The sequence below is a fragment of the Hoplias malabaricus genome, chromosome 13 (genome assembly GCF_029633855.1).
Source record: "Hoplias malabaricus isolate fHopMal1 chromosome 13, fHopMal1.hap1, whole genome shotgun sequence".
Lineage (NCBI taxonomy): Eukaryota > Metazoa > Chordata > Actinopteri > Characiformes > Erythrinidae > Hoplias > Hoplias malabaricus.
The window spans coordinates 33064327-33086688 of NC_089812.1; the positions used below are offsets into that span (position 1 = coordinate 33064327).

Genomic DNA, 22362 nt, shown 5'->3' on the forward strand with positions numbered 1-22362 from the left:
AAGTCAAAAGAATTTTGGTGAATAGAAAGACTACTGCTGAAAGGCATACAGTGGTTCATTTGACATATACTTATGAACGAAAAGTACTTGGAGAGGTTTCTATGGAGGGTGTTTATTAGGCAAGCATGCACATGGAACAAAGACGGCATCAAAGTGCTAGTGTCCACTGTTAGCATTAAGAAGGCATGCAAGAGTTAGATTTGTGGGTTACCTCCAGCGCCAACATATTGCCTCCATGAAAACACCATTTCCTGGCAACCAAAGACCTGTCTGATTGGCTGGTACCAAGTACACCAGAAGGGAAAGAAAACCAACCAGAGAGGGCAGTGACAGTATGAGGGGAATAAAACAAAAACCCAAAAAAAGAAACAAAAGCAAGAGCTGTGAAGCCCAGCTACCCAGGTAATGCCAGACAAATGAGAGCAGAAAGAACAGGAGGACAAGTGATTGTTTGGCTGAGCAGCGGTGGAGGCAGGTGACTTACGGTGGTCCTGCACACTCAGAACCGGGAAAATTCAGGACCCAAACTGGAAGGTAAAGAGAGTCCATGGGTTTGTACCGCAGCTCAGCTCACACTAGTGCTATGCATGGCTACATTTCCACAGCATTCAGACAACTGTTAGTGTTTGTGTTGTATGATGGCAGGGATGTCTTTGAGTTTGACGCTGACTCAGAATGGATGGACATTCCAACCTCAAATAAACTCCTCTAGTGCTATGACATGGGTTCAAAATATAGTGTAAAATGAAGAGTCTGCCCATAGCAGTCGTTCTCAATGGTCTCTGATCAGTCCAATTCAGCAAAAGAACACAAAACAAGCTTAACTCTAAGGTGCTATCGCATGCAAAAATCTATCTAATAACAAAAGCCCTCTTTTCACATGACCAGATATGGCAATGTTACAAGAACTGGGAGCTGGGAACAAACAAGAAGTGCTAGATAAAATATTGGAGGGAAAAGGAATTAGTAGGGTGGGAACATAGTGTAAAGTATCAGAACCAATTCAGTCCTGCTTTCGAAAATTAAATGAACTTCCTGCATAACTGGTTGGTAAAATGATTATTAGCCCCATTGACACCTTTTTCAAGCTCATGCTAGCTAGCTTTAGCATTTTGCAGTTTGTTTTCTGTGCAATGAGGCAAATGACATGTGACCAGGACGTCCACAAACTGGCTCCGGCAGGGGACGATGGCGAACAACAAGGTGTCAAGCACTAACATGTCAACAATTCGCCCCAATTCTCATTACAAGTGAATGTCCGGCCATGTAGCATTATCAGATACAGTGCATTACCAACACTGGTCCTGAAATACCCAGCCACCACATTTTAAGTTTTTTTTTTCCTGCACTGAGTCACTAATTAGGACAGGTCTGTTAATTAGCTGATGTGTTTAGAGAAAACACAATATAAAAAGGGCAGTGTGTATTCCAGAACCACTGTTCCACAGAAATAAAATGCTAACGGTATTTTACATAACCTTTAAAAAAAAGAGGCTTGTAGGCAACAACAGGAACACACACACACACACACACACACACACACAGAGAGAGTACATGAATGTCACTGTACATGTACTACTATAGCAAGTGGCCATTATATGGGAATGAGATAACGCTGAAGCATGTTTTCCTCCACAACACAGACCATGGATCAAAAGTTAACAATCATGATATATAATTTGAACAAGTGTTTTATTAATATATAGATATATTTATATTTATATATATATATATACTTCTTGTAAAAAGTCACAATACATTCAAGGTCAATGATAAACATGTTTTTTTTTTTTTGACGTTCCTCCATAGCATGCATATTGTGATGGAAAGGTTTTCCGTACACTGACTTCTGTGCATTTTATTCGATTTACAAGGAAAAGAAAAGCAGTATATTTGTTGAAAAGAGACGGAAAAGGTACAACAGCACAGCGGGAAAACTATACCACGGCTCCAGAGGATCTGTCAGCTGACTGTTTTGGCACACAGCAACGCAAGTGTGAACATATTACACAATCTTTGAGGCAAAGGTACGGCATAACAGCATTAACAGCATATCAGGAGACAGAACGGTGATCTCTGTGGGAGCAGGGGCGGCAAGGACACAGATTTATTTGCACGTTGCTTTTGTACACGCTGGTAGGTGACTGGACACATGCTGCTCCAAATGGTCAGCATGGTGCCGCTAGTGTGTTAACGCTGATCATCAATACACTGATGTAATATTAGCCTGTTTGTTTGGGCGCATAGCTTACGTACTGCTGAGTAGAATTTTCCTTTCAGTCTTAAAATATAAACAAATACTTCATGAGCTGGGGCAGTGACTCAAAGTGTTTAAAGTGACACACCCTCTGGGCTGCACAGTGCTTCGTTAATGCAATGTCGTTAAGACATGAGGGGTAACCATTCAAAAAGAAAAAAAAAATACGTTCTTCAAAAAACAGAGATAGAGGGGGAAAAAAATAAACAAGAAACACTCCTCACAACTGAACTGAACCACAAAGAAAGTTGAAAGTCTCCTTCAGTGATTAGGAGCTTGGCCAGTAGCATCAAGTCCACAGCTTTGAAAGGAAAGGACACTCGGCACGTGCTTTTTTATGTTTTTCGTGGAAGGATAGCTGCTTGAAAGGAGCGACATTGCTTTTGCTTTTGGCACTTTTACATGACGATGTCCTTGTTTTCTTTTAAAAAACAAAGTAGTAATCATTATCACTATCATCATCTTCATAAAAACACAATAGTTGCAGAAGTTTTTTTTTTTTTTTAATGCACATGCATGGGAGATGAGCAGCGGTCAGCAGAGTCCGTTGTTTAGGGGGAGTAGTCCACGGCGACGGTGCGGCTCAGTGTCCGTAAAGCTGTAAGGCGAGCAGTTGGAGCACCCTCTGGCTCGCTCTGTCACTGTCCCCCCCGACCCACCACACTCCACCGCCGCCGCCACTGTAGCCCCCCGGCGCCCGGCACCACACGGAGGGAGGAAGAGAGGACAGAAAGGAGGGATGAGACCGGCCTTCTTCCATTGAAGGAGGAGGGGGTGCGTGGAGGCATTGGCTTTTTGAGGAGGAGTAGAGGAGAGGATAACAGGGGAGAATTTGGGAAGAAAAAGGGAAGGGAAATAGGAAGCGGGGACGGGAAGAAGGGGAAACAGGGGTGGGGGTGGGGGGCAACCCCTGTGCTATCCGGAGGTGTGTCTGTGTCTGAAAGCCTGTCTGTGTTCACACTGTCGAAATCAATTTGCCATCGGAACTGTGGAACAAAGAGAGAAGGAAGCTTGCCAGGTCGGACACACTTAGAGAGAGAAATGGAGAAAAGACAAGACAGCCAAAAGACGAAGAGAGTAAACGGTGGGGGGTGCAGGAGTGGCTCTGAGAGGCTCCGAAAGAACTCTGATCATACCTGATATTAACATCCGCCTAGAGATCTGATCTCAAACAGATAGGGCACGGTAAAACATCTTACTCCTGGGGTTTGCATGGAGCTTTAAGAATGGCTTTAATGACCACAGAGGAAGAGTATCTTGCTCTGGTACAAAAACAGGCCGCTAAAACTATTAAAAATATACAGATTAGAAGCTACATTTCTATAACGATACCCATGTGTTTCAGACCACATTTGAAGGTAATGTATATGCTTCAATTTCCGAGACACACTGGACCCTGTTCACACCTGTACTTGTTGCTTTCTGCTTCTGATCTGATCACTCCAGATGTATGTGAATGCCAGGTGTGAACAGGGCCTTTCACAGAATGCTGATCACAGAAGGTTTTCTCAGCATTGAAAAAAAAGTAAATGACCTAAACATTTCACTGTTTGTTATAAAAAAAAAAGAATACAAAACCTGACTGGAACAGAACTGTGTGTTGGTCCGTTAGAGGACAAATCTCAACTCATATATGAGCATGTCTCTTTAAAAGAATATAAAAAAAAAAAAACACTTCTCCCTTGCCATCACTCCCAATAACTTTCTTAGAACCTTTATTTTAAAACTATGGTGGCTAGATTTTGCTTGAAGTTACGCCACTGAGTAGTGTTTACCTGCAGGGCCTACGTGGCTTTGAAACCTAATGGTTCATTTCACAGGGGACAGCAAGTTCAGGGCACACAGAAAACGGACACACATTATGTTAGAAATGATGCACTGCACATGTTGATGATGCTTCTATCAGCCCTCAAACCCACCAGCTCATTCACACCGAAACACACAAAAACACAAGACATACATTTAACCCTCTCCAGTCAAACACTGGGACTGCTGTGTTTCTTCAGGAGAATACTCAGGGGGGGGGAAATAAATGAATAAAAAATACACCCAAACAAACCAACAACTAATCACAGGTGACACGAGCAAAAGAGCTAGGAAAAGGGAATTGCGACAGATATTAGATACTATTCACTAACATATAAAGCACTTCAAATACATACAGGCATGTTTATAAAACCCTTACAGCCATTTGTAATATACTTGACTCTAAATATCTCAAACACGTATCACTTCATCCAGATTAAAACTTACCTTGTGGCAAAATGACTGTCATAATCCTCAATTGCTGGCTGCAATTTGCAAAAAAATAATAATTTCAATGCTACCCTCCTCCGAGCAGGAGCCAGTGAAGATATCCGGGAATGCATAAATCACAGCAGTGTTAGTAGAAAAAAGGTCATGCATCAGTCAGAAACAATGAGATGTGATCAGAAATAAGTGTCTGCTGCACCAGCAGAGGGAGTCAGTAAGCTTCATAGAGAAAGACTACTGGGCAGATCCACCAAGAAACATGCAGAGAAAATACGGGAGGAAAAAAATATATATTTCTATTAAACATAGGCTTAAGTTAGTTAAGTATATAAAAGACAGTCCAGCTTTGTTAGAACAGAGATATGAATCATTTAGAGCATCCTGAGGCCTGGTTTGAATCCCCACTGGTTTAGTTCCTCAAACTTGGTACTGCCACAGAAGACCTGGGAATCACTGGACACCACTTTTTTCGTTTCGCTGGTTCATTATAGAGAACCCAAAGCAGTTCTTTGATTACATTACACTAAAGACACCTTTTGGGCACCTTTAATTTGAAAAGGATTAATACATGAGCGTGTAAGTGTGAGAGTGTGTACCTGTGTGAAGCCAGCCATGCTGTACGGGCGCGGGCGATTCTGTGTGAGGCTCTGGGCCAGAAGGCGTGCGGTGAGGCCGTAGTCAGGCATAGGCAGAGACGTGTCGTCTCTCTCCAGCAGGTTCCCCGTGCTGCTGCTCTTTCCATGATGCAGACTAGAGGAGAGCGCAGAGTCAGCCCAAACTACTCAAGCCAAAACATGCTCAGCTGAAGGCCCAAATTTGTCAGAGAGGATTCTTAGGAGGTAACATTATTTTCAAACAGTAGGGTCATCCAAAAGCCAGTTCTTCTTGGTGGAACCCCATCACGCAGCCCTCCAGTAGGTTAAGTTCAGCTCTTATTTTGATGGTTTTGGAGACCAATATCTAGCACAGTTTCAGCTAATATTTTACTCAACACACCTGATTCACCTCTAGTAGCTGCTGTTTAGCCCTATTGCCTTTTGTCCTATTGTACTCCAATCACTACAATAGCATGAACTAGAGAAATTTTGGGAGTGTGTTTACAAGATGATAGACTTGATTGCTTGTTTGCACCAGACTTCTTTATAATCCAGCACTAAATGTACCTTTATAACAATCAGTCATCCATTATCTGTAACTACTTATCCAGTCCAGGGTCGCGGTGGGTCCAGAGCCTACCTGGAATCATTGGGAGCAAGGCGGGAATACACCCTGGAGGGGGCGCCAGTCCCTCACACCTATAGACACTTTTGAATCGCTAATCCACCTACCAACATGTGTTTTCGGAGCGTGGGAGGAAACCGGAGCACCCGGAGGAAACCCACACAGACACAGGGAGAACACACCACACTCCTCACAGACAGTCACCCAGAGGAAACCCACGCAGACACAGGGAGAACACACCACACTTATAACAATCATTTCTGAATCAAAATAGTAGTTTCTGATATAAATCTACAAGCTTCCATTTAGTAGGGTCATTTTTTTCTATTTAAAACAGGCAAAAAAATAGCATTTAGAGATTAGTGACAGTAAATAAGAGGAGCACATTAAAAATGGATACCATCACTATGCCAAAAGGGTTAATATACATATATATATATTTCTTTCAGAAGCAGAACACCGAAGCATGAAATTCCCATCACCTAAGCAAGGTCTGTTAGATAGTATATGGCTGCTCAACTGCTCAAAAGCATTATATCCTCAACACAAAATCAGAGGTCTTTGGTTTAAGCAAATATGAAATATTACACGACTTACTTCACTCTTAACTTGTCATTGTCACTTTCAGGTAGCACTCTTGTGTAAGAGAAGGGGAACCAGCCTCGCCTGGGGTGGGAGAAAACAAATGTTACAGTAGAACAAGCATTGGAAGCTATACTTTCTCCATTAAGACTAAATGTTTTAGCTCATCTAATTAATTCACCTAGGTAAGCATAGATGATGGCCTTTGCTTAGATCATGTACATTACACACCACAGTAAATACAGGTTCATGCCCCAGCTTGGGGCAACGAGAGCTTACATCTTGTTCTTCTCATTCTCCCCATAGTGCCAGCCATCTCGGGCCTCAGGCACGAGGAGTGTGATAATATCTCCCTCGGTGAAGCTCAGCAGTGTACTGTTGTCTCCAGCAGCGTGGGAGAAGATGGCTTGCACACGGGAACGTCCATTCTTCTCCAGCCCAGCCGCCATCGAGCTGGACCTGGGCAAAGTCCGCGTCTCACCTTAAAAGGGGCAGAGAAGAATTTCAGTAACATTTATTAGAAACACCAATCAGCCATTACATTATGACCACATTCTCTATAGAGCACTTGATAGTACTACAGTTAAAGAATGTAATCTATCTGTCGCTCTGAATACTTTGTTTGCCCCCTTTCAATGTCAGATCTGCAGTGACACCGACTTGGTGGTATGTTGGCTGTTAATGTTGAAAGCTCTTAGTAGTGCAACATGCTGCACCGTCTCGTACCCACGGTGGTCTTGTTCTTGGCCGGCTGGGGTCTGCGAACGGGCAGGGTGTTTGAGTAGACATCGCTGACTTGTCTCTGTGGCTGAGACTGGGTCTGTGGTTGAGGGGAGGAGGGTCTTCCCTGAGACACACTCCCTTCTGTCCAGTAATCCTCCCCCTGCATGCCTGTTGTCCCATTGACCAGAGACATGCCATCAGGTCCCATCAGCCTCTGCAACAGGACACATTTATCCATTTATTTAAATTGATACAAACTGCCCTTCCTAAAAAAATTTGGGGCAGGGCAAAAATAATAATAATAATAATAATAAAAAAGTTGCATTTAAAGTATCTTTGTACTATTTTCAATAAATTCAGGGCTTGCACATCATTGCATTTTGTTTGTAATTTTACCAAAAGGTATTTTCTGTCTGAAAAGAACATAAAGAAATGACAAAATATGGCAGCACTTTGAGCTTGAGATGTTAACTATAACTCTGAACTATTTATATATTGTTTTCCGTAACCATTTTGTTAATCAACATGGCCGTCTAGTAGGAATGCCCAACACTGCCATGTCCTGCAGATTTCCTGATGCTTTCCTCCACAATCTGCATGTATTCCACTTGTTCATGATGCTGTTAATTTTACAAGGTTGCATTGCCTTTCCTGAAAAAAAAATCCCAGAACCAACCCCACAACTTTTGAACATAAGGGATTTTTTTTCATGCTTCTCTTTCTCTTTTCAAACAAAAGGCATGTTTGTGACAACTCAGTGTTCACCTAACGTGAAAAGCGAACAAAGAAAAAACCCTTGGTCATCAATTTTGTTGTCAGACAAGAGGAAAATGAACATCAAGCATGAAGAACACCACCTCATTTTTTTTTTTTTTTGCGCAGTCATGGAACTCTATGCTAATATCAAAAATCATATGTACAGTGGAACCTCGGTTAATGACCACAATCCGTTCCAGAAAGTTGGTTGTAATCCGAAATGTTCGCTATACGAAATTATTTTTCCCATAAGAATGAAAGGAAATAGAAATAATTGGTTCCCAGCCCCCATCGACTCGCTAATATATGTGTTAAAGGTTATATAAGTATATGTTTTATTTTAATGAGAACAGTTATTATACAGTTCATAAAGAGGTAAATAAACAGCCGCGATATCCGATACACGCATGCCCCGTACAAACTTGGAAATAATTTCCTTTTTCAATTCAATTGTTGGTCGCTGCCATTTTACCACAGGTACCCTGCTACTAGTATCACTCTTAACCTACTTTGGAGCCATGATTGAGGGTTAAATAAAGCACTTGAACTGTGTCTCGAGCGCGAATGATGCTTGGTTTGAGATGAACGGACGTGCGGGACTGACGCCATCTGTACGCAACCCGAAATTTTGTTCGCTAACCGGTACAAATGTTTATTAAAATTTTTCATCGTAACCCGATTTGTTCAGTAAGCGATGTTCCACTGTATATATAAAGGCAGGAGAGAAAATGGTGATAAATAATACACCTCTTGTTATTAGTTTATGTCATTTCCAGGTTGAAGAAGCCAAATTGTCCAATAAAATATCACTATAAATAAAATGTAGACATGAGTATGAATCCAATGTTTTGTTTAACTAATCAGGACATTTAAGTTACGTTTAAAAATCTACCAAACTCTTATTTTAATCTGTATCTACTGTGATGATATACATAGTGCTTTTTATAAATTTCCTTTATAGCGCAGATTCAAATATAAAACAATTTCCTTGGATGGCCTACGTCTGTTTTGCAGTTCTGCATTTGTTTGACACTGAAAATGTGCTCCGACAGTAAGAACGGGGTTTAAAGCAATACACAGGCTGGCGTAAACCTGAGTCTCTGTCTGATGGACCAATATTATTTTGGTATTTGAGTTGAGTAAAAGCAGATTAAGTGTATAGAAGCACAGGCATCGTGTCTGGAACAGCTTGAATATTATAATTCGTAGAGCGCATGCCTCCTAGACGAGCCTCTCCACAACAGCAATGTCTGCAGATATGATTTTCTGAAAGCTTCACTCACTGAGAACAACGCTAGCGCTGCACTATGGAAATGCACATTCGCTTGCAGCGTCAGGCGCATATCAGACTACGTGGCGACTTCAGAATCTTAATGGTCTTATTTACATAGCCTCCCACTCACAACAATGAGGATAAACAGCCTTTGTGAAAACCTGTGTCGACCGTGCTTATGTAAATATGCAGAATGCGTCTGCAGACACGGGACACTAATTCTGGTTAAAATGTATACACTGCCAGGTTGAATGCTGGAACAGGTTAAACAGGAAGCTGGAAGGTTTTCAGAAAGAATTCCTGACGGCAAGCAGCTGTGAATTAACAAACAACTTACAAATTAGCCATTTACACATAATCTGTTTATAATAGTCTGAAAAAATGTGGGTATAATGAGGGAGTAAAATATAAGATGGCAAATTATTATTACATCTCTGCTTAGGCGGCCCTGCAACTTACACATCAGGCCATTTTATGCATGAATTGATTTCCTGAGTCCCATCTAAACCACCACACACTTTATCGCATACTTATCAATAGACTGCATGAAGGCTCATGGGAAAATCGAACCCCATGTTTACAGCTATGTTTGGCTGCTTGCTTCAATATGCATCAAGCATCCTTGAATATACATTAGCAAAAGATACGGCTAACAAAAACCTCTTGTATACCTGAAATCATGGAAATTAGCAGCAAATTAAACAATGTTTTTTAACAACACCAGTCTTAACCTAGTCTGTGAGTTATTGACAATTTATGGAGGGTGTATTTTGGTATATGGGGCTTTGTGCATTGTTGGGCTCTAAATTATTTCAAATTTGAAAACATTTTATATTTTGTTTTTTTTAATAAGTTCATTTTCCAGATTAGCTTCAGAAATGGCCCCCTACAGACTGTACTACTCTCTCTTCCTCATTATAAGCTTAAGTACCACCAGAGGGTACGTTGTAGCCCAACTGTGGTCCATAGCCCTGATCTACACCACACAAATGGAACTGAACTACACGATGAAATGAATACCCACCTCCAGGTCTGTAGGAGCTACAGTGAATGGGCCAAGAAGTTCAGTCGCCAAGTCACTAATGTTTGTTCAGCAATTTTTAACCATTTTTGCCTCTTCTAAACCACAAAGATCCATAACAAAAGCTTGAGCAACCTCACAACAGCTGTTATGATAACTAAAACCACACACAGGCAGAGTATGGACAGTTCAGAGTCAGTAGGTACCACTTACCCCCTGGTGGCCCAGTCCGCTGCCCATAAAGGCAGCCAGCTCGGGAGGCACAGGCAGAGGCTGAGCTCCGGGGATCGGGTCAGAAATGACCAGATTGCCCTTGGAGGAGTGGAGAGGGCTGGACAGGAGGGTGCTAGAGCCCGACGCCATCTGCTGGACCAATATCATGGCCCTCTCTGGGAGCTTGTTGGGGTCAGAACAGGCCTGCTGCCACACTGGGATCTTCTGAGTGAGCAGGTCCTTGCCCTACACAGACACACACACAGATTTTTGATAATATTTTGTTATTACTATGCTGATGTGCTTAACATTTCAGGTTCTGGGTATTTATGAGTGTGTCACCCATTACACAACTAATTAATCAATGTCAAAACAAAGTCTCCTCTCATTTTCATTCAGGGCTTTCATTTTCAATTTCATTTTTTTGCATAAAATTGTGACTTTCTAAACTGTAGCCACAAGAAACATGACGAGAGAGAGAGAGTGAGAGAGAGAGCGAGCGAGAGAGCGAGAGAGAGTTTCGATTTCATAAGAGTGATGTAATGTCTGATCATAACCATAAATTAAAACTTTTTTTTTTCCATCAGTCAAACTGTCATTGTTCAAACTGTCTTAAGACTTTTTTTTGGTTCCATCTGTGATCCATTAAACATGAAATTCCTGTTGCGTAACTGAAAGATTTGCTCCTGCAAGAGCTGTTCTCGCCGTAATCACGACGGGCAGCTTTCTCTCACCTTTCCGTCCTCTATTTCAACACACTGCAGCGTGGGTGAGGAGCCTGCCTCTGTACCATCCACCCACTCCTCTCACCGTGACTCACAAGCATTCACAGACTCACTCACAGAGAGAGAGAGAGAGAACAGAAGGAGAGAACAGAGATGGATAGAGAATGGAAAGAAAGATAAGAAAAGGAAGACAAAACCAAAGACGATAGAGAGAGAGCACTTCAATGGCACCCTGAGTGAACTCTTCCCACACACGCCCCAGTACCGCTACTGGACTGGCTCTTGGTGAAAATGGAGGGCATCTCTCTCTCTCGCCCACACTGAGAAGCAGGCAACTACACACAGACATCATCCCATTATCACAGCTTACAGCAGCAAGACTTATACATACACAGCACTGCATAAGCACACATACACACACACACAGAGACAAACACAAACTGAAAGTTGCATTTCACTTGATTGTATATACAGCCTGACCACCTGCAGATCATAATAACGGCCCTTTGCTCCCCGAGTGTGTGATGATGGGATTTTTCAGGAGCCATTCTGCTGAGTTAGAGCGGGTAATAGCTGTGGCAGCAGCAGAAGGTCTCCGCTGCAGGGGCTTATATTGAAAATAATCGCTAGGCTCAGGCGATCGGACGATATTATCACACAGTCAACAGTTGTGATCAACAGTATCATTTCCGTCTTGAGCCAGCGACCAGCAGCTTTGTCACTGAACAGTGTAGAGCTGAACTTGTGGGAAAGAAACATTTCCCAAGCCAAGGCCGACTCATACTTCGGCAAAGCTGGCCATAAAAGCAAAGGACTGCAGGAAAATGAAGCTCAAAGAGGCATTAGCATACATACCTCCATAATTAATAACTTTTTCATTCATTCATTCATTATCTGTAAGCGCTTATCCAATTCAGGGTCGCGGTGGGTCCAGAGCCTACCTGGAATCATTGGGCGCAAGGCGGGAATACACCCTGGAAGGGGCGCCAGTCCTTCACAGGGCAACACACACTCACTCACTCCTACGGACACTTTTTGAGTCGCCAATCCACCTACCAACGTGTGTTTTTGGACTGTGGGAGGAAACCGGAGCACCCGGAGGAAACCCACGTGGACACAGGGAGAACACACCACACTCCTCACAGATAATTAATAACTTATTAGTTAAAAAAAAAAAATAATTAAAATGAGAACAAGCAACGCAAACTGAGCAGTTTGAGGATTGTGCAACATTCAAGGCTCTTTACTTTCATTTCTATTGCATCGCATTGTACAAATTGTAGAGTTCCGATTTCCAGCAAACACTGTCTGATATGAGATGTAGCTACATGCTATCAGAAGGAGTATAATTCGTTTACTATTTATTTATGAAAGCTTGTCATTCCAACACTGGCATTTAGTGCATTTCATTTATAGTATGACATAAATAAAAGGCCAGTTTATGGCTTTAGCACAATATCTGTGATAGAAAAAAATCTATTCAAATATTTGACTTGAAATTGTAAAGAAAGCTTCTTGAAGTAATGGCCCATGGGTTCTAATTGTCATGTTCAACAAGCCACTCATCCTTATTCATTGTATGCTACACACACTGTGAGTGCACACACTTATACTGACCTTTGCTCCCTACACTCTGTGCTCACTCTCTTACTGCAGATTAAATGCTTAGATTTTATGCACTGGAGTACGTTTCTCTCAAACCTATGCTCAATATATTTGCATATGAAAGAATTTATAAAGCAACCAAATCAGATTTATGGAACGTGGACCCCCTCACTCGCCCCAAACTGAGCATTTCTGGTTGGCCAACGCTGGGTAGATTTTGCAGAACTAACACTGTTTAAAACCCTGCAAATGCAGAGGCAGATACAAGCTCCTTTGATTTTGTAATGGGCACAGACAACCCAAGCTCTGAGGCAGACAGTGGCAGGAGTGAGCACACAGGGAATTGCCATGGCAACCGTTTGCTAATAATCTGCTGAACGGCCTTCAAGTTGCATTTGTGGGGGTGGTGGGGGGTTGTTAGCGGCATTGGCGTCGCTATGGCATTCTGGGTGAGAGAGAATCCCTCTCCACCTGTCTCTCTCTCTCACCTTGCCATGGTAGGCGCTGCTGTTCTTGGCTACAGCGCACTGGCGATCCACCAGAAAGCAGTATCTTCTGCGCTCCTCTGACAGAGCTGTCTTGTAGCCCTCTGCGATGAAGGTGTCCAGCTCACTCTGCTTACTGTTGATGGTCTCCACATACTGGCAATGAACAGGGGAGGGGGAGAAAAAGGGGAAAAAAAGCAAGTAGAATGTTAGCATAGAGTCTAGTACAAAATTCATGCACTTGTATTAATGCAACATACAGGTGTATTGCAGCAGCATTTGTAGCCTATACACTGCAAAATGCACTGGTAAATCGGTAGAGCTCTGAAATAGCATTGCGATTTTGTAGTAGGTAGCATTCCCATTTAAAGAAACACCGATCTAAGCTTGCTTTCACATTGCAGTTATGTTCTTTGATAAACCAAACTGTTCCAAACTAGAATACGTATTGTTTTATGCACACTTTTCTTCTTACCATCACTGAAACTTCAGATTTATGAAGTCCTCAAAAAGTTGAAACACAAATATTGATGAATACAAGCCACTGACATCTTAAGACCTTCAGCAAAACGCCCAACTCAAACCAGCAAGCTAAATGTGGTGGATAACTTGCAGCAAACACTCTGAAAACATGGTGAAGATACAGGAGGTCCTCGGGTTACGTCAGTCCTGAGTTACAATGTTTCGTGGTTACGACACATCTCCCATTTACTGTATAAAGCCTTGTTTCGACTTAAGTGGTTTTGCGTCGTAAACGTCGTAACCTGAACTTCGTGTGTGGTGTGCGCGGCTCAGGACCGAGGAGGATAGGTGTTAGGATAGGATAAGTGCTTACAGGATGTTATTTACGTACAGTATGTACATATGTTACGACGCGACGTAGGAACGGATCAACGTCGTAAGTCGAGGACCCCCTGTACTTAAAAAAGTCGTGGTTGGCAAGTGGCCTGACATCAGCACAGCATTTGTTTATTTATTCATGTTCTGTAACTTGTTCTATCCTGTTCAGGGTTGTGGTGGGTACAGAGCCTACCTGGGAACATTAGGTGCAAGACAGAAACACAGACACCTGAGGCAAGGACTGCAGGCTACTTAAGTTTTGCAGTATTAAAGTGATTAATAAACTAGGTGTTTTTACTCTAAAAGTAGTTTTTTATTCAGAAAATAAATAAACTTTTCAAGTTCTAAACAATAAATGGGCCTCTGTCAAGCACACACTGTGCCAATTATACTTTAAAAGTTAGAATAATATTTGCACACAGTCTCATCTCTGTTGAATATTTCGACCAGCCCCACTTTTGAAAAAGAATCATGAAGAAGTCTTTTGCACTCTCTCTCCCCCCACAGCAGGAGTTTTCACCTGACGGAAATGTCAGCACCATTACAGAACTCATTACCACAAAACATCCAGGTGCTCCTGCACTCCAATACAATTTACCCACAATGGGGCGTTAGGACTCCCCACCGACCGCCTGCATTATCATCCGCTTCAATCATATCGGCTCACTCACCCTGGGCTGTAATGAGGAAAGCACTCGCACAGGATCAATGGCGGACTCAGCCAGAAAGGAGGAAGTTAATGACTCCACTAGAGAGGCTTCGAAGGTGCCAACGATTTAACAAAAGCGACTGGTCACCTAAAGCAGGAGGCTCATCGAGGCGTGGTCTGCTGCCCTGCTTCTAATTTCCCATGTTTATATTATCACTCAACAACAGGCAGTTAAAAACCATTCAGCACGCAGGGGGCACTTTCATGTGCAATGGAAATTTGCTGACTGTGCTAAGCAAGGCAACAAATAATGATAAGTGCAAACTTTATTAACGTAGACCACGCTGAAGAGAAAACACTACGCCAGCACCACTGGAGCACTGGGATTACAAGTATATCACAAAACATATTACAAGCTCGGGACGTAGTATGTGTAAGTGCTTTGATTCTGTGCATGAAATGGTTTGGCTTTAAAATGGATGCTTTTAAATGCTGTTATCCTCATTACAACTTCTAACAACTGTAATATGTTACTGTTGACACATTTATGTCTATTACATCCCTAACATCCCTTGTTTTGATGTGTTTCTATAGTGTGTACGTTTATTGACATTTTATTCTTTACGTAAAGCACTTTGAAGTATTTTATTATGTATGAAAGTTATAAATAAACTTGCCTTGATCCATGGATTAATTCTTTCACAATTTCATAAGAACATCCATTCATTCATTCATTCATTATCTGTAAGCGCTTGTCCAATTCAAGGCCGCGGTGGGTCCTACATTGGGCGCAAGGCAGGAATACACCCTGGAGGGGGCGCCAGTCCTTCACAGGGCAACACACACACACACATTCACTCACACACTCACACCTACGGACACTTTTGAGTCTCCAATCCACCTACCAACGTGTGTTTTTTGGACTGCGGGAGGAAACCGGAGCTAAGAACATCCATCCAGATTTTAATAGTTGCTTCCATCTGTGGATCCCTCCATCACTGCTCAACGTATGTCCTACTTTTTGCTCAGAATCACCTCTATGCTGTGTGCTAGCACTGTATGTTAAGATTGCAGTTACATAACTGATGTAAACACAAACCATTCATACCCAAATTTTACTTTAGCGATCTAGCTTTAAAGGGAAAATGTCTGATCCAGTAGCTGAATGCTCCAAACATGGACGTGGATGCAGATGTACTGCTGTATTCATGTGGCGCTGAATATTTTGTATCGGAATATTGCGAAATTTGGATGTGGGATAAAACAACTTCATCAAATCTTAAACATCTGTCACTAGTAAAACTTGGCAGTTAATGTGATGTTTAAAAAAAATAATAATTATGCTTCGGTTTTCCTTGAGTTGGGCACTTCTTTCAAACAATTTGCAACTGTGCAACTGCAAACTGTTGCACCATCTCTTACGGAAATACCCAGTGATAACCTGAACACAGGATAAAAGCAGCATGAATGAGGGCTAGACAAGCAATGCTCATTTCCACCACAGTTTGGTGCTATTGGTGCTTTAAAAAGAGAGAGAGAGAGCAAAGTGCAACATAAAGGCATAGGTTAGGTAAAGCCCCTACACACCCCATCATCTCCCACTTTGCAGATAGCCAGTAGATGAAAAGCTGATGGCTTCTGTGGTAAACTCAGCTCACTCATAGTGGCTTGGTTAAATTGCCCAGTGAGGTGTGTTCACGCCAGCATCCTCTACACACACACACCCTTAACCGGGGGCTTTAGATTTACTGAGAAATACAGATGAAATTCAACAGAGCCCAGGGATCACAGTCATAGAGCTGTCAAGGCCAAAAGCAAAGCAACACTAGGGATGTATTCCCTCTCTTGTCGTCTTATACTGCACCACAAAAAAAAAAAAAAAGTTAGAATGCAGCATGAGTCATAAAATACTGCAGCGGGAAAAGAGACAGAGTGAGGATAGTGAGAAAAAAAGGGAGTGAAGGAAGAAAAGAAAGAATGAAAGAAAGAAAAAATAAATAAAGAAGGCAAGAAGGAAAGGAAAAAAAGACAAAAGAAAGTATAAGAATACGATCTGCAAATGAGAATGAAACAAAATCAAAAAGACAAGAGGGGGGAGGGGGCATGGTGGAACAAAACATCATTATAGAACAAGGGAAAAATAAATAACTAAATAAAACCAGTAGTAAATGAGGAAGATGTACATTAAAGGAAGCCCTGAACAATTGAGAATGTAATTAAAATAATTACCTCCAAACTTTTTTTTTTTTTTTACATAAATATAATTTAATCTGCCTATTATTGGCCTTCCAGCTCCACTGGGTCCCTTAATGCGTTATTAGTGTCACCAGTTCCATGTGGATTCTTCATGAACAACCCACCTGCCTTTCATCGAGAACACTGGCCTACCTATTGACTAATTAAACAAAATAAATAAAAAAAAGAAAAAGAAAGAACGAACGCAAACAGCATCAGGATGTCACAGACAAAGGAAATGAATTGAGAAAACAGTGAGAGTGAGTAGGTGAGGGGTGGGGGGGACATCTGAGAGGTCAGGAGTGCAGGGGACAGAAGGACGAGTGTTCAGTCATGAGTGATGGAGGTGACAGATACAGGGGAATGATCGATGAGAAGAGGAGTTTTCATTTCAGATATGACAGCTGCCAGACTTGCTTGAAGTATGATGCACACACTGCACTGCTGCTTTGACTGGGGTGACCTAGAGTGACAGACACACACAAGCAGCTACGACTGGCCAACAGAGGGTGCTAGGGCACCACCCTGCCTGGTCGACACTTATTTATTACAAAAAAGAAAAAAAAAAAATTCTCATTTATGTTGTTATTGTGTAATGATTCCATTGACTGCACTGCTGCACTAAGCACCCATTGATGGCAAAAGTACAGCCAATCAAAAAAGTAGCTGAGAGAAAATGTGTGCAGCAACATAAATTTAGCCAATGGGCATCCTCAAATCTGATGCCTCAGGGTCGCTTCATCTATCGCCCCAAGCAGAGTCAGTCAACGCTCAAGTAACACCACCTAACGGTTATTGGACAAGATTAATCAGAAAAGTCCACAAGACCTCTCTTCTCCAAAATCACTCTGAAAAGAGAACTTTGATAAAGAAACTACAGATCAAAGAGCTCAGTCCAGATACACACCTGTATCTTTGTGTTTGACCACATTAGAGCTGCAATTTCTAATCATTTTCAAAACTACTGAATGATTTTCACAGAGGTGGTGTCCTTCAGTTTGTTTTAAATTGTATTGGGATGGCTGTTGAAACTAACAATGTAGCACAACCATGCTAACCTAGCCGCCACGGTGTACTCCCTAGTACAAAGTCCAGGTATCGTCCAAGTAAACACATGTGTTAATACAGCTGTTAATGTTCAGGAGAATCAAGCCATGCCTTCTGAGGCACTGCTCCAAATCTGAAGCATGCACATCCCTCCAGGTGTAAGAACTTTTCTGATGCACTTGAGATTCCCACTAAAGTTCTGAACGACACTTTGGTCTCGAGAGCGTTGCTGCACAAGTCTACACATTCTTACTCATGACTTTCAGCACTCTGTGACACAATCAGTGGGAAATCCCACAGACCTTTAGTTTCATTTACATCAGCAACACAAACAGCCCTGAGCACTCCTGATTCAATATTACTTCAGACAGCTACGTCAAAATGTGATATTCTGCAGCCACTGTGAACTGCATCCTAGGTCTAATCACAATGATTGATTGATTGATTGATTGATTAGGTGTCTTGCTTCAAAGAGACATAAGTGGAAAATGATTAAACATTCTGCTTATTGCCAGCCAAAGAAGAAGAATATTAAGAACACCTGCTTGTTTCTGAAGGAGACACTGCCCAGAGCATCAGTGAATATCATCATGCAACTGTGTGTGAAACATTCTTTCAGAAACCATCACTCCGTGTTTCTGTTATTTATGCCACAGTAGCTATACTGTGGGCTTGGACTATATGGTTTATGATTTGTCTTTCCTTCCGTCACCACTGACTGGGAGCCACCCACAGGGCTTGCAGTTTAGGGTCAAATCACCAGCCATTAACCAGTAGAGGAAGAATATGAATGTGTGTGTACATGTGTGACTCCCTGCTCTTTGTCCCTGCGTCTGCCTGCTATATTTGAACTCTGCTGAGGGTGCATTCATCCACCCCTCCACCATCAGCACTCTTTCATACAGGCTGTCCTTCCCCAGAGCAATATCCACCCCTGATCCCTTTCAGGCTGTAACACAAAGAGCAGTGTTTTCAAAAACTCTTGTGACTACTTGAGAATTTTAAATTACATGTTATCTTTAATGCAATATAATGAGGTAATATACTGCTATGTATTTCTGGTAATTATGGTTATTACTAAGTCTTTATTTCACCCTGTAACTAATACGAAAACCTATGCTACCATTTTACAGCTGTAATAATAATAATAATACATTTATATAGAGCCTTCCTCAAAGTCAAGGACACTGTCCATAAGGGAAGGGAAGGAAACAGAAGAAAGGAAAGAAGGAAGGAAAGAAAAGGAAATAAAAGAAAGAAAGAAAGAAAGGAATGAAACCAAAAGGAAAGAAAGAAAGAAAAGGAAGGAAAAGAAAAGGAAATAAAAGAAAGAAGAAAAGAAAGAAAGGAAGGAAGGAAACAAAGAAAGGAAATGAAAGAAAAGAAAGAAAGAAAGAAGTAAAGAAAGGAAGGAAAGAAAGAAGGAAAGAAGGAAAGGAAAGAAAGAATGAAAGAAGGAAAGAAAGGAAACAAAGAAAGAAGGAAAAAGATATCAATAAAGACAAATACAGGACAGCGGATTAATGAAGGTAACAAAGAATGAAAATGCTGAGAAATAAGGTTGTATCACAAAGAGAGAAACAATATTAATGTTATAAAGATAATTTTGTAGACGACAATACGTCAAATGCAAATCCTCAAAATGTCAGCATTCAAAGCACAGAAATATTAAACCACCCGTGGGTCAAGTGATTTTCAATACGACCTTTCAAGCCAAATGATTTTTAAAATGAGTATAGACTAGAAACCCATTATTGAAATGATTATTTAGGCTGAGCTCGCTCTACAAACAGAAGACAGTCGTTATGAAGATGTTGTAAAAATATGCATGAAATGAGTAAACGTGTGGACCCAAACATTTGACAAGCAAACACAGGAGTGCGTGTATGTACACAACCTCAGTTGGCCTCAGAAGCCTGTGTGAGGCCTCGGCAAACTCAGCTCCATGTGGATATTTAACTGTGACGTGACAGCTGCCACAAAAGCTAAAATCCCCCTCCCCAGCACTGCACCTCAGACCACGGCACTGGAGTAAATAACCAGCTAATGAACATCCTCACAGGAGCCACTGAGGGCTAATGATTTCCTCATCAGAGGGAGGAAGTAAAGAGGAAGGCACGGCGCTAATAAGACTGCAGCTATAAAGATCTGTCTGTGGATGTTAGGTATAAAATAAAATAAATCGAACAAATACAGTAATGTTTAGAGTAACAACCTCTATGTATAAAAAACCATTTCATTATATGAAATGGTGGTAAATAAATAATTCAATCTATTATTTATAACAGTTATAACAGAGAATGTATCTACAAAGTGATGTAGTTTTCTACCATTGAGCTGCAAAGGAACATGACATTTACATAATTCCATAAACAGCACAATATCTTCCAGTAAGTGCATAAATGTAGTACTTCATTTGATGTGTGCAGTCAGTTGAGAGTATACTGAGTACATTAATGATATCAGACAAATAGAAGACACAATAATGGAGATAGAGAGAGAGAGAGAAAGATGAACACTTGTCAGTGGAATGTACCAGCACACACATGTGGATTTGAAAAGCATGAGCTCTCCACGCAGTAAAAATCCTGGTAACCACACACCATTATTTCAACCCAGCACTGCTGTATTTTCTGTGTGTGTGTGTGTGGTTGTCCATCTTTTTAGATCAGCATGACTCGGTGGATTTTGGGGGAGGGGAGTACAGCTGAAGCCTGCAGCTAGACAAGTCTATTTACATGAAAGTGGCAGGGTGGGAAAACGAAATGGAAGATTGCTTTCCCACTTCATATCTGTATCTGAAGAAGGCCACGGGAGCCAGAGAAAAACAAATTAAATGACTGGAAAAAGCTGTAATTCTTTCTGAATATCAATGAACATCTGATCTAAAATGCTAATGACACACACATTGACCTTTTTTTTGGGGTGGGCGGTGAAGTGGAGTTTGAACTCTGCAGAGATGCTGAGCCCCCCCCCCCAAGAGCAGTCATCAAGGCTCAGCAGTGGAGGGATGAAAAACGGATCAAATCTGTGTTATTTTTTTTCTCCCCCTCTTTTCTCCTGACACTTCTAGACTTGACTTCCTGATCAAGCATTTTGGTGCAACTGGGTGGACAATTGCGGACCAGAACTGTAAGCAGCAGGAAAGTATACCCTTTAACCCCAACTACTGTCTCAGAAAGAAAGAAAGACAGAAGGAAAAGGAAAGGAGAGAGAGAAGAAAAGAAAAAGAACAAACGAAACAATGAAAGAAAGGGAAAGAAAAGAAAGAAAGAAAGAAAGAAAGAAAAAGAAAGGGAAAGAAAAGAAGAGAGAAAGAACAAACGAAAGAAGAGAGAGAACGAACAAAAGAAAGAGAGAAAGAAAGAAAGAACAAACGAAAGAACGAAAGAAAAGAAAGAAAGAGAGAGAAAGAACAATCTTTCAGTTGTTCAAACCATTCAAAGCCAGAATGCTTTCTAAACGTACCCAATATTTTGAATTTTCTCAGATTCCAGGCATAAAGGCAATGACCCCAAACTTTTGACAGGCAACGTATACAATCTCCCTCTCTCCCTCCCTCCGTGGCACGCACACATGTAAACAAACAGGTGGGGACAGAGCTGCTGTGCGTTACTTGAGGGGAGTTGTGGTGTACTACAGTGAAGTAATGGGGTCAGAAGCAGTGCGTTTTCACACCCACTAAAGCATGAAAAGCTCCTCGGGGCTGCAGGGCCGAGGACAGCGTATACACATAGCACGGAGTATCGATTTCCACTCGGACGCCACCACCCTGCTGCCGTACACCGCTCTGCTCCCAGCAGGCACGTGCACACACTGATACTCAGCTATTTAACAGAGAGCTAAAGCCTGCTCTGGTGCCACAGTGATACAGGGCAGAAAAGAAATAGCCTGGTACTTGCAGCGTGTGTGGACGTGTGTATGTGTGAGAAGGAGAAAGAAAGAGGGTGTGTAATCTCCAGCCGGTCTGTTGATGACTATTTGTACACACTCCTACACTCTCTGCCTACTCCTCTTTCAACACAGCACAGGGCACCAAGCACTACTTAAGTTCATACTACATTAACATAAATGCCAGCTTAACATAATGATGGTGGGTCAGCAGGCTGTCCAGAACTTTCCTGCCATCAGAAACCCTCACAGCTTGCTTCAAAATCCAACCTACAAAGAATAAACAAACTGAAGGAAACTCTTAAAATAAAGCTCCATTGGAAAGTGCATGACACTTACATGGGCTTTTATTTTGAAAATGAAGCACTTTCTGTGAGTTATTTAAGTACAAAGGCTGTGCTCTCACCCTAAAAAGTGTCCGAAAAAATGATTAAGGTCATCAAACCATTGTACGTCAGATTCACTTTGGAGTGGACACACCGTTTACAAAAGAGTTGCAGTAAAGATTAAAGGGAATAAATGTAGTTCTGCAGTGTTCATTTTAAAGAGTTCAATAGCTGTACTGTGACTAGCTAAACAGTGTTAG

General features: G+C 41.7%; 1 protein-coding gene across 6 annotated transcripts in view; it reads right to left on the reverse strand.

The window, feature by feature from the left end:
* baiap2a (BAR/IMD domain containing adaptor protein 2a) overlaps positions 1 to 22362 on the reverse strand; it is a 95563-nt gene that overhangs the window by 1844 nt on the left and 71357 nt on the right. The window contains exons 7-14 of one of the 6 annotated variants that reach the window (XM_066642401.1): positions 13118 to 13270; positions 10300 to 10545; positions 7040 to 7250; positions 6593 to 6794; positions 6329 to 6397; positions 5107 to 5260; positions 4511 to 4548; positions 2388 to 2937 (exon numbers count right to left, since the gene is read on the reverse strand). In XM_066642401.1, coding sequence (XP_066498498.1) covers positions 2841 to 2937; positions 4511 to 4548; positions 5107 to 5260; positions 6329 to 6397; positions 6593 to 6794; positions 7040 to 7250; positions 10300 to 10545; positions 13118 to 13270 — 1170 coding nt within the window. In that variant the 3' untranslated portion in view covers positions 2388 to 2840. Of the gene's footprint in view, positions 1 to 484; positions 528 to 2387; positions 3244 to 4510; positions 4549 to 5106; positions 5261 to 6328; positions 6398 to 6592; positions 6795 to 7039; positions 7251 to 10299; positions 10546 to 13117; positions 13271 to 22362 lie in introns of those variants that run through there. The other 5 variants (XM_066642398.1, XM_066642402.1, XM_066642399.1 and 2 more) reach the window with 5 other exon arrangements.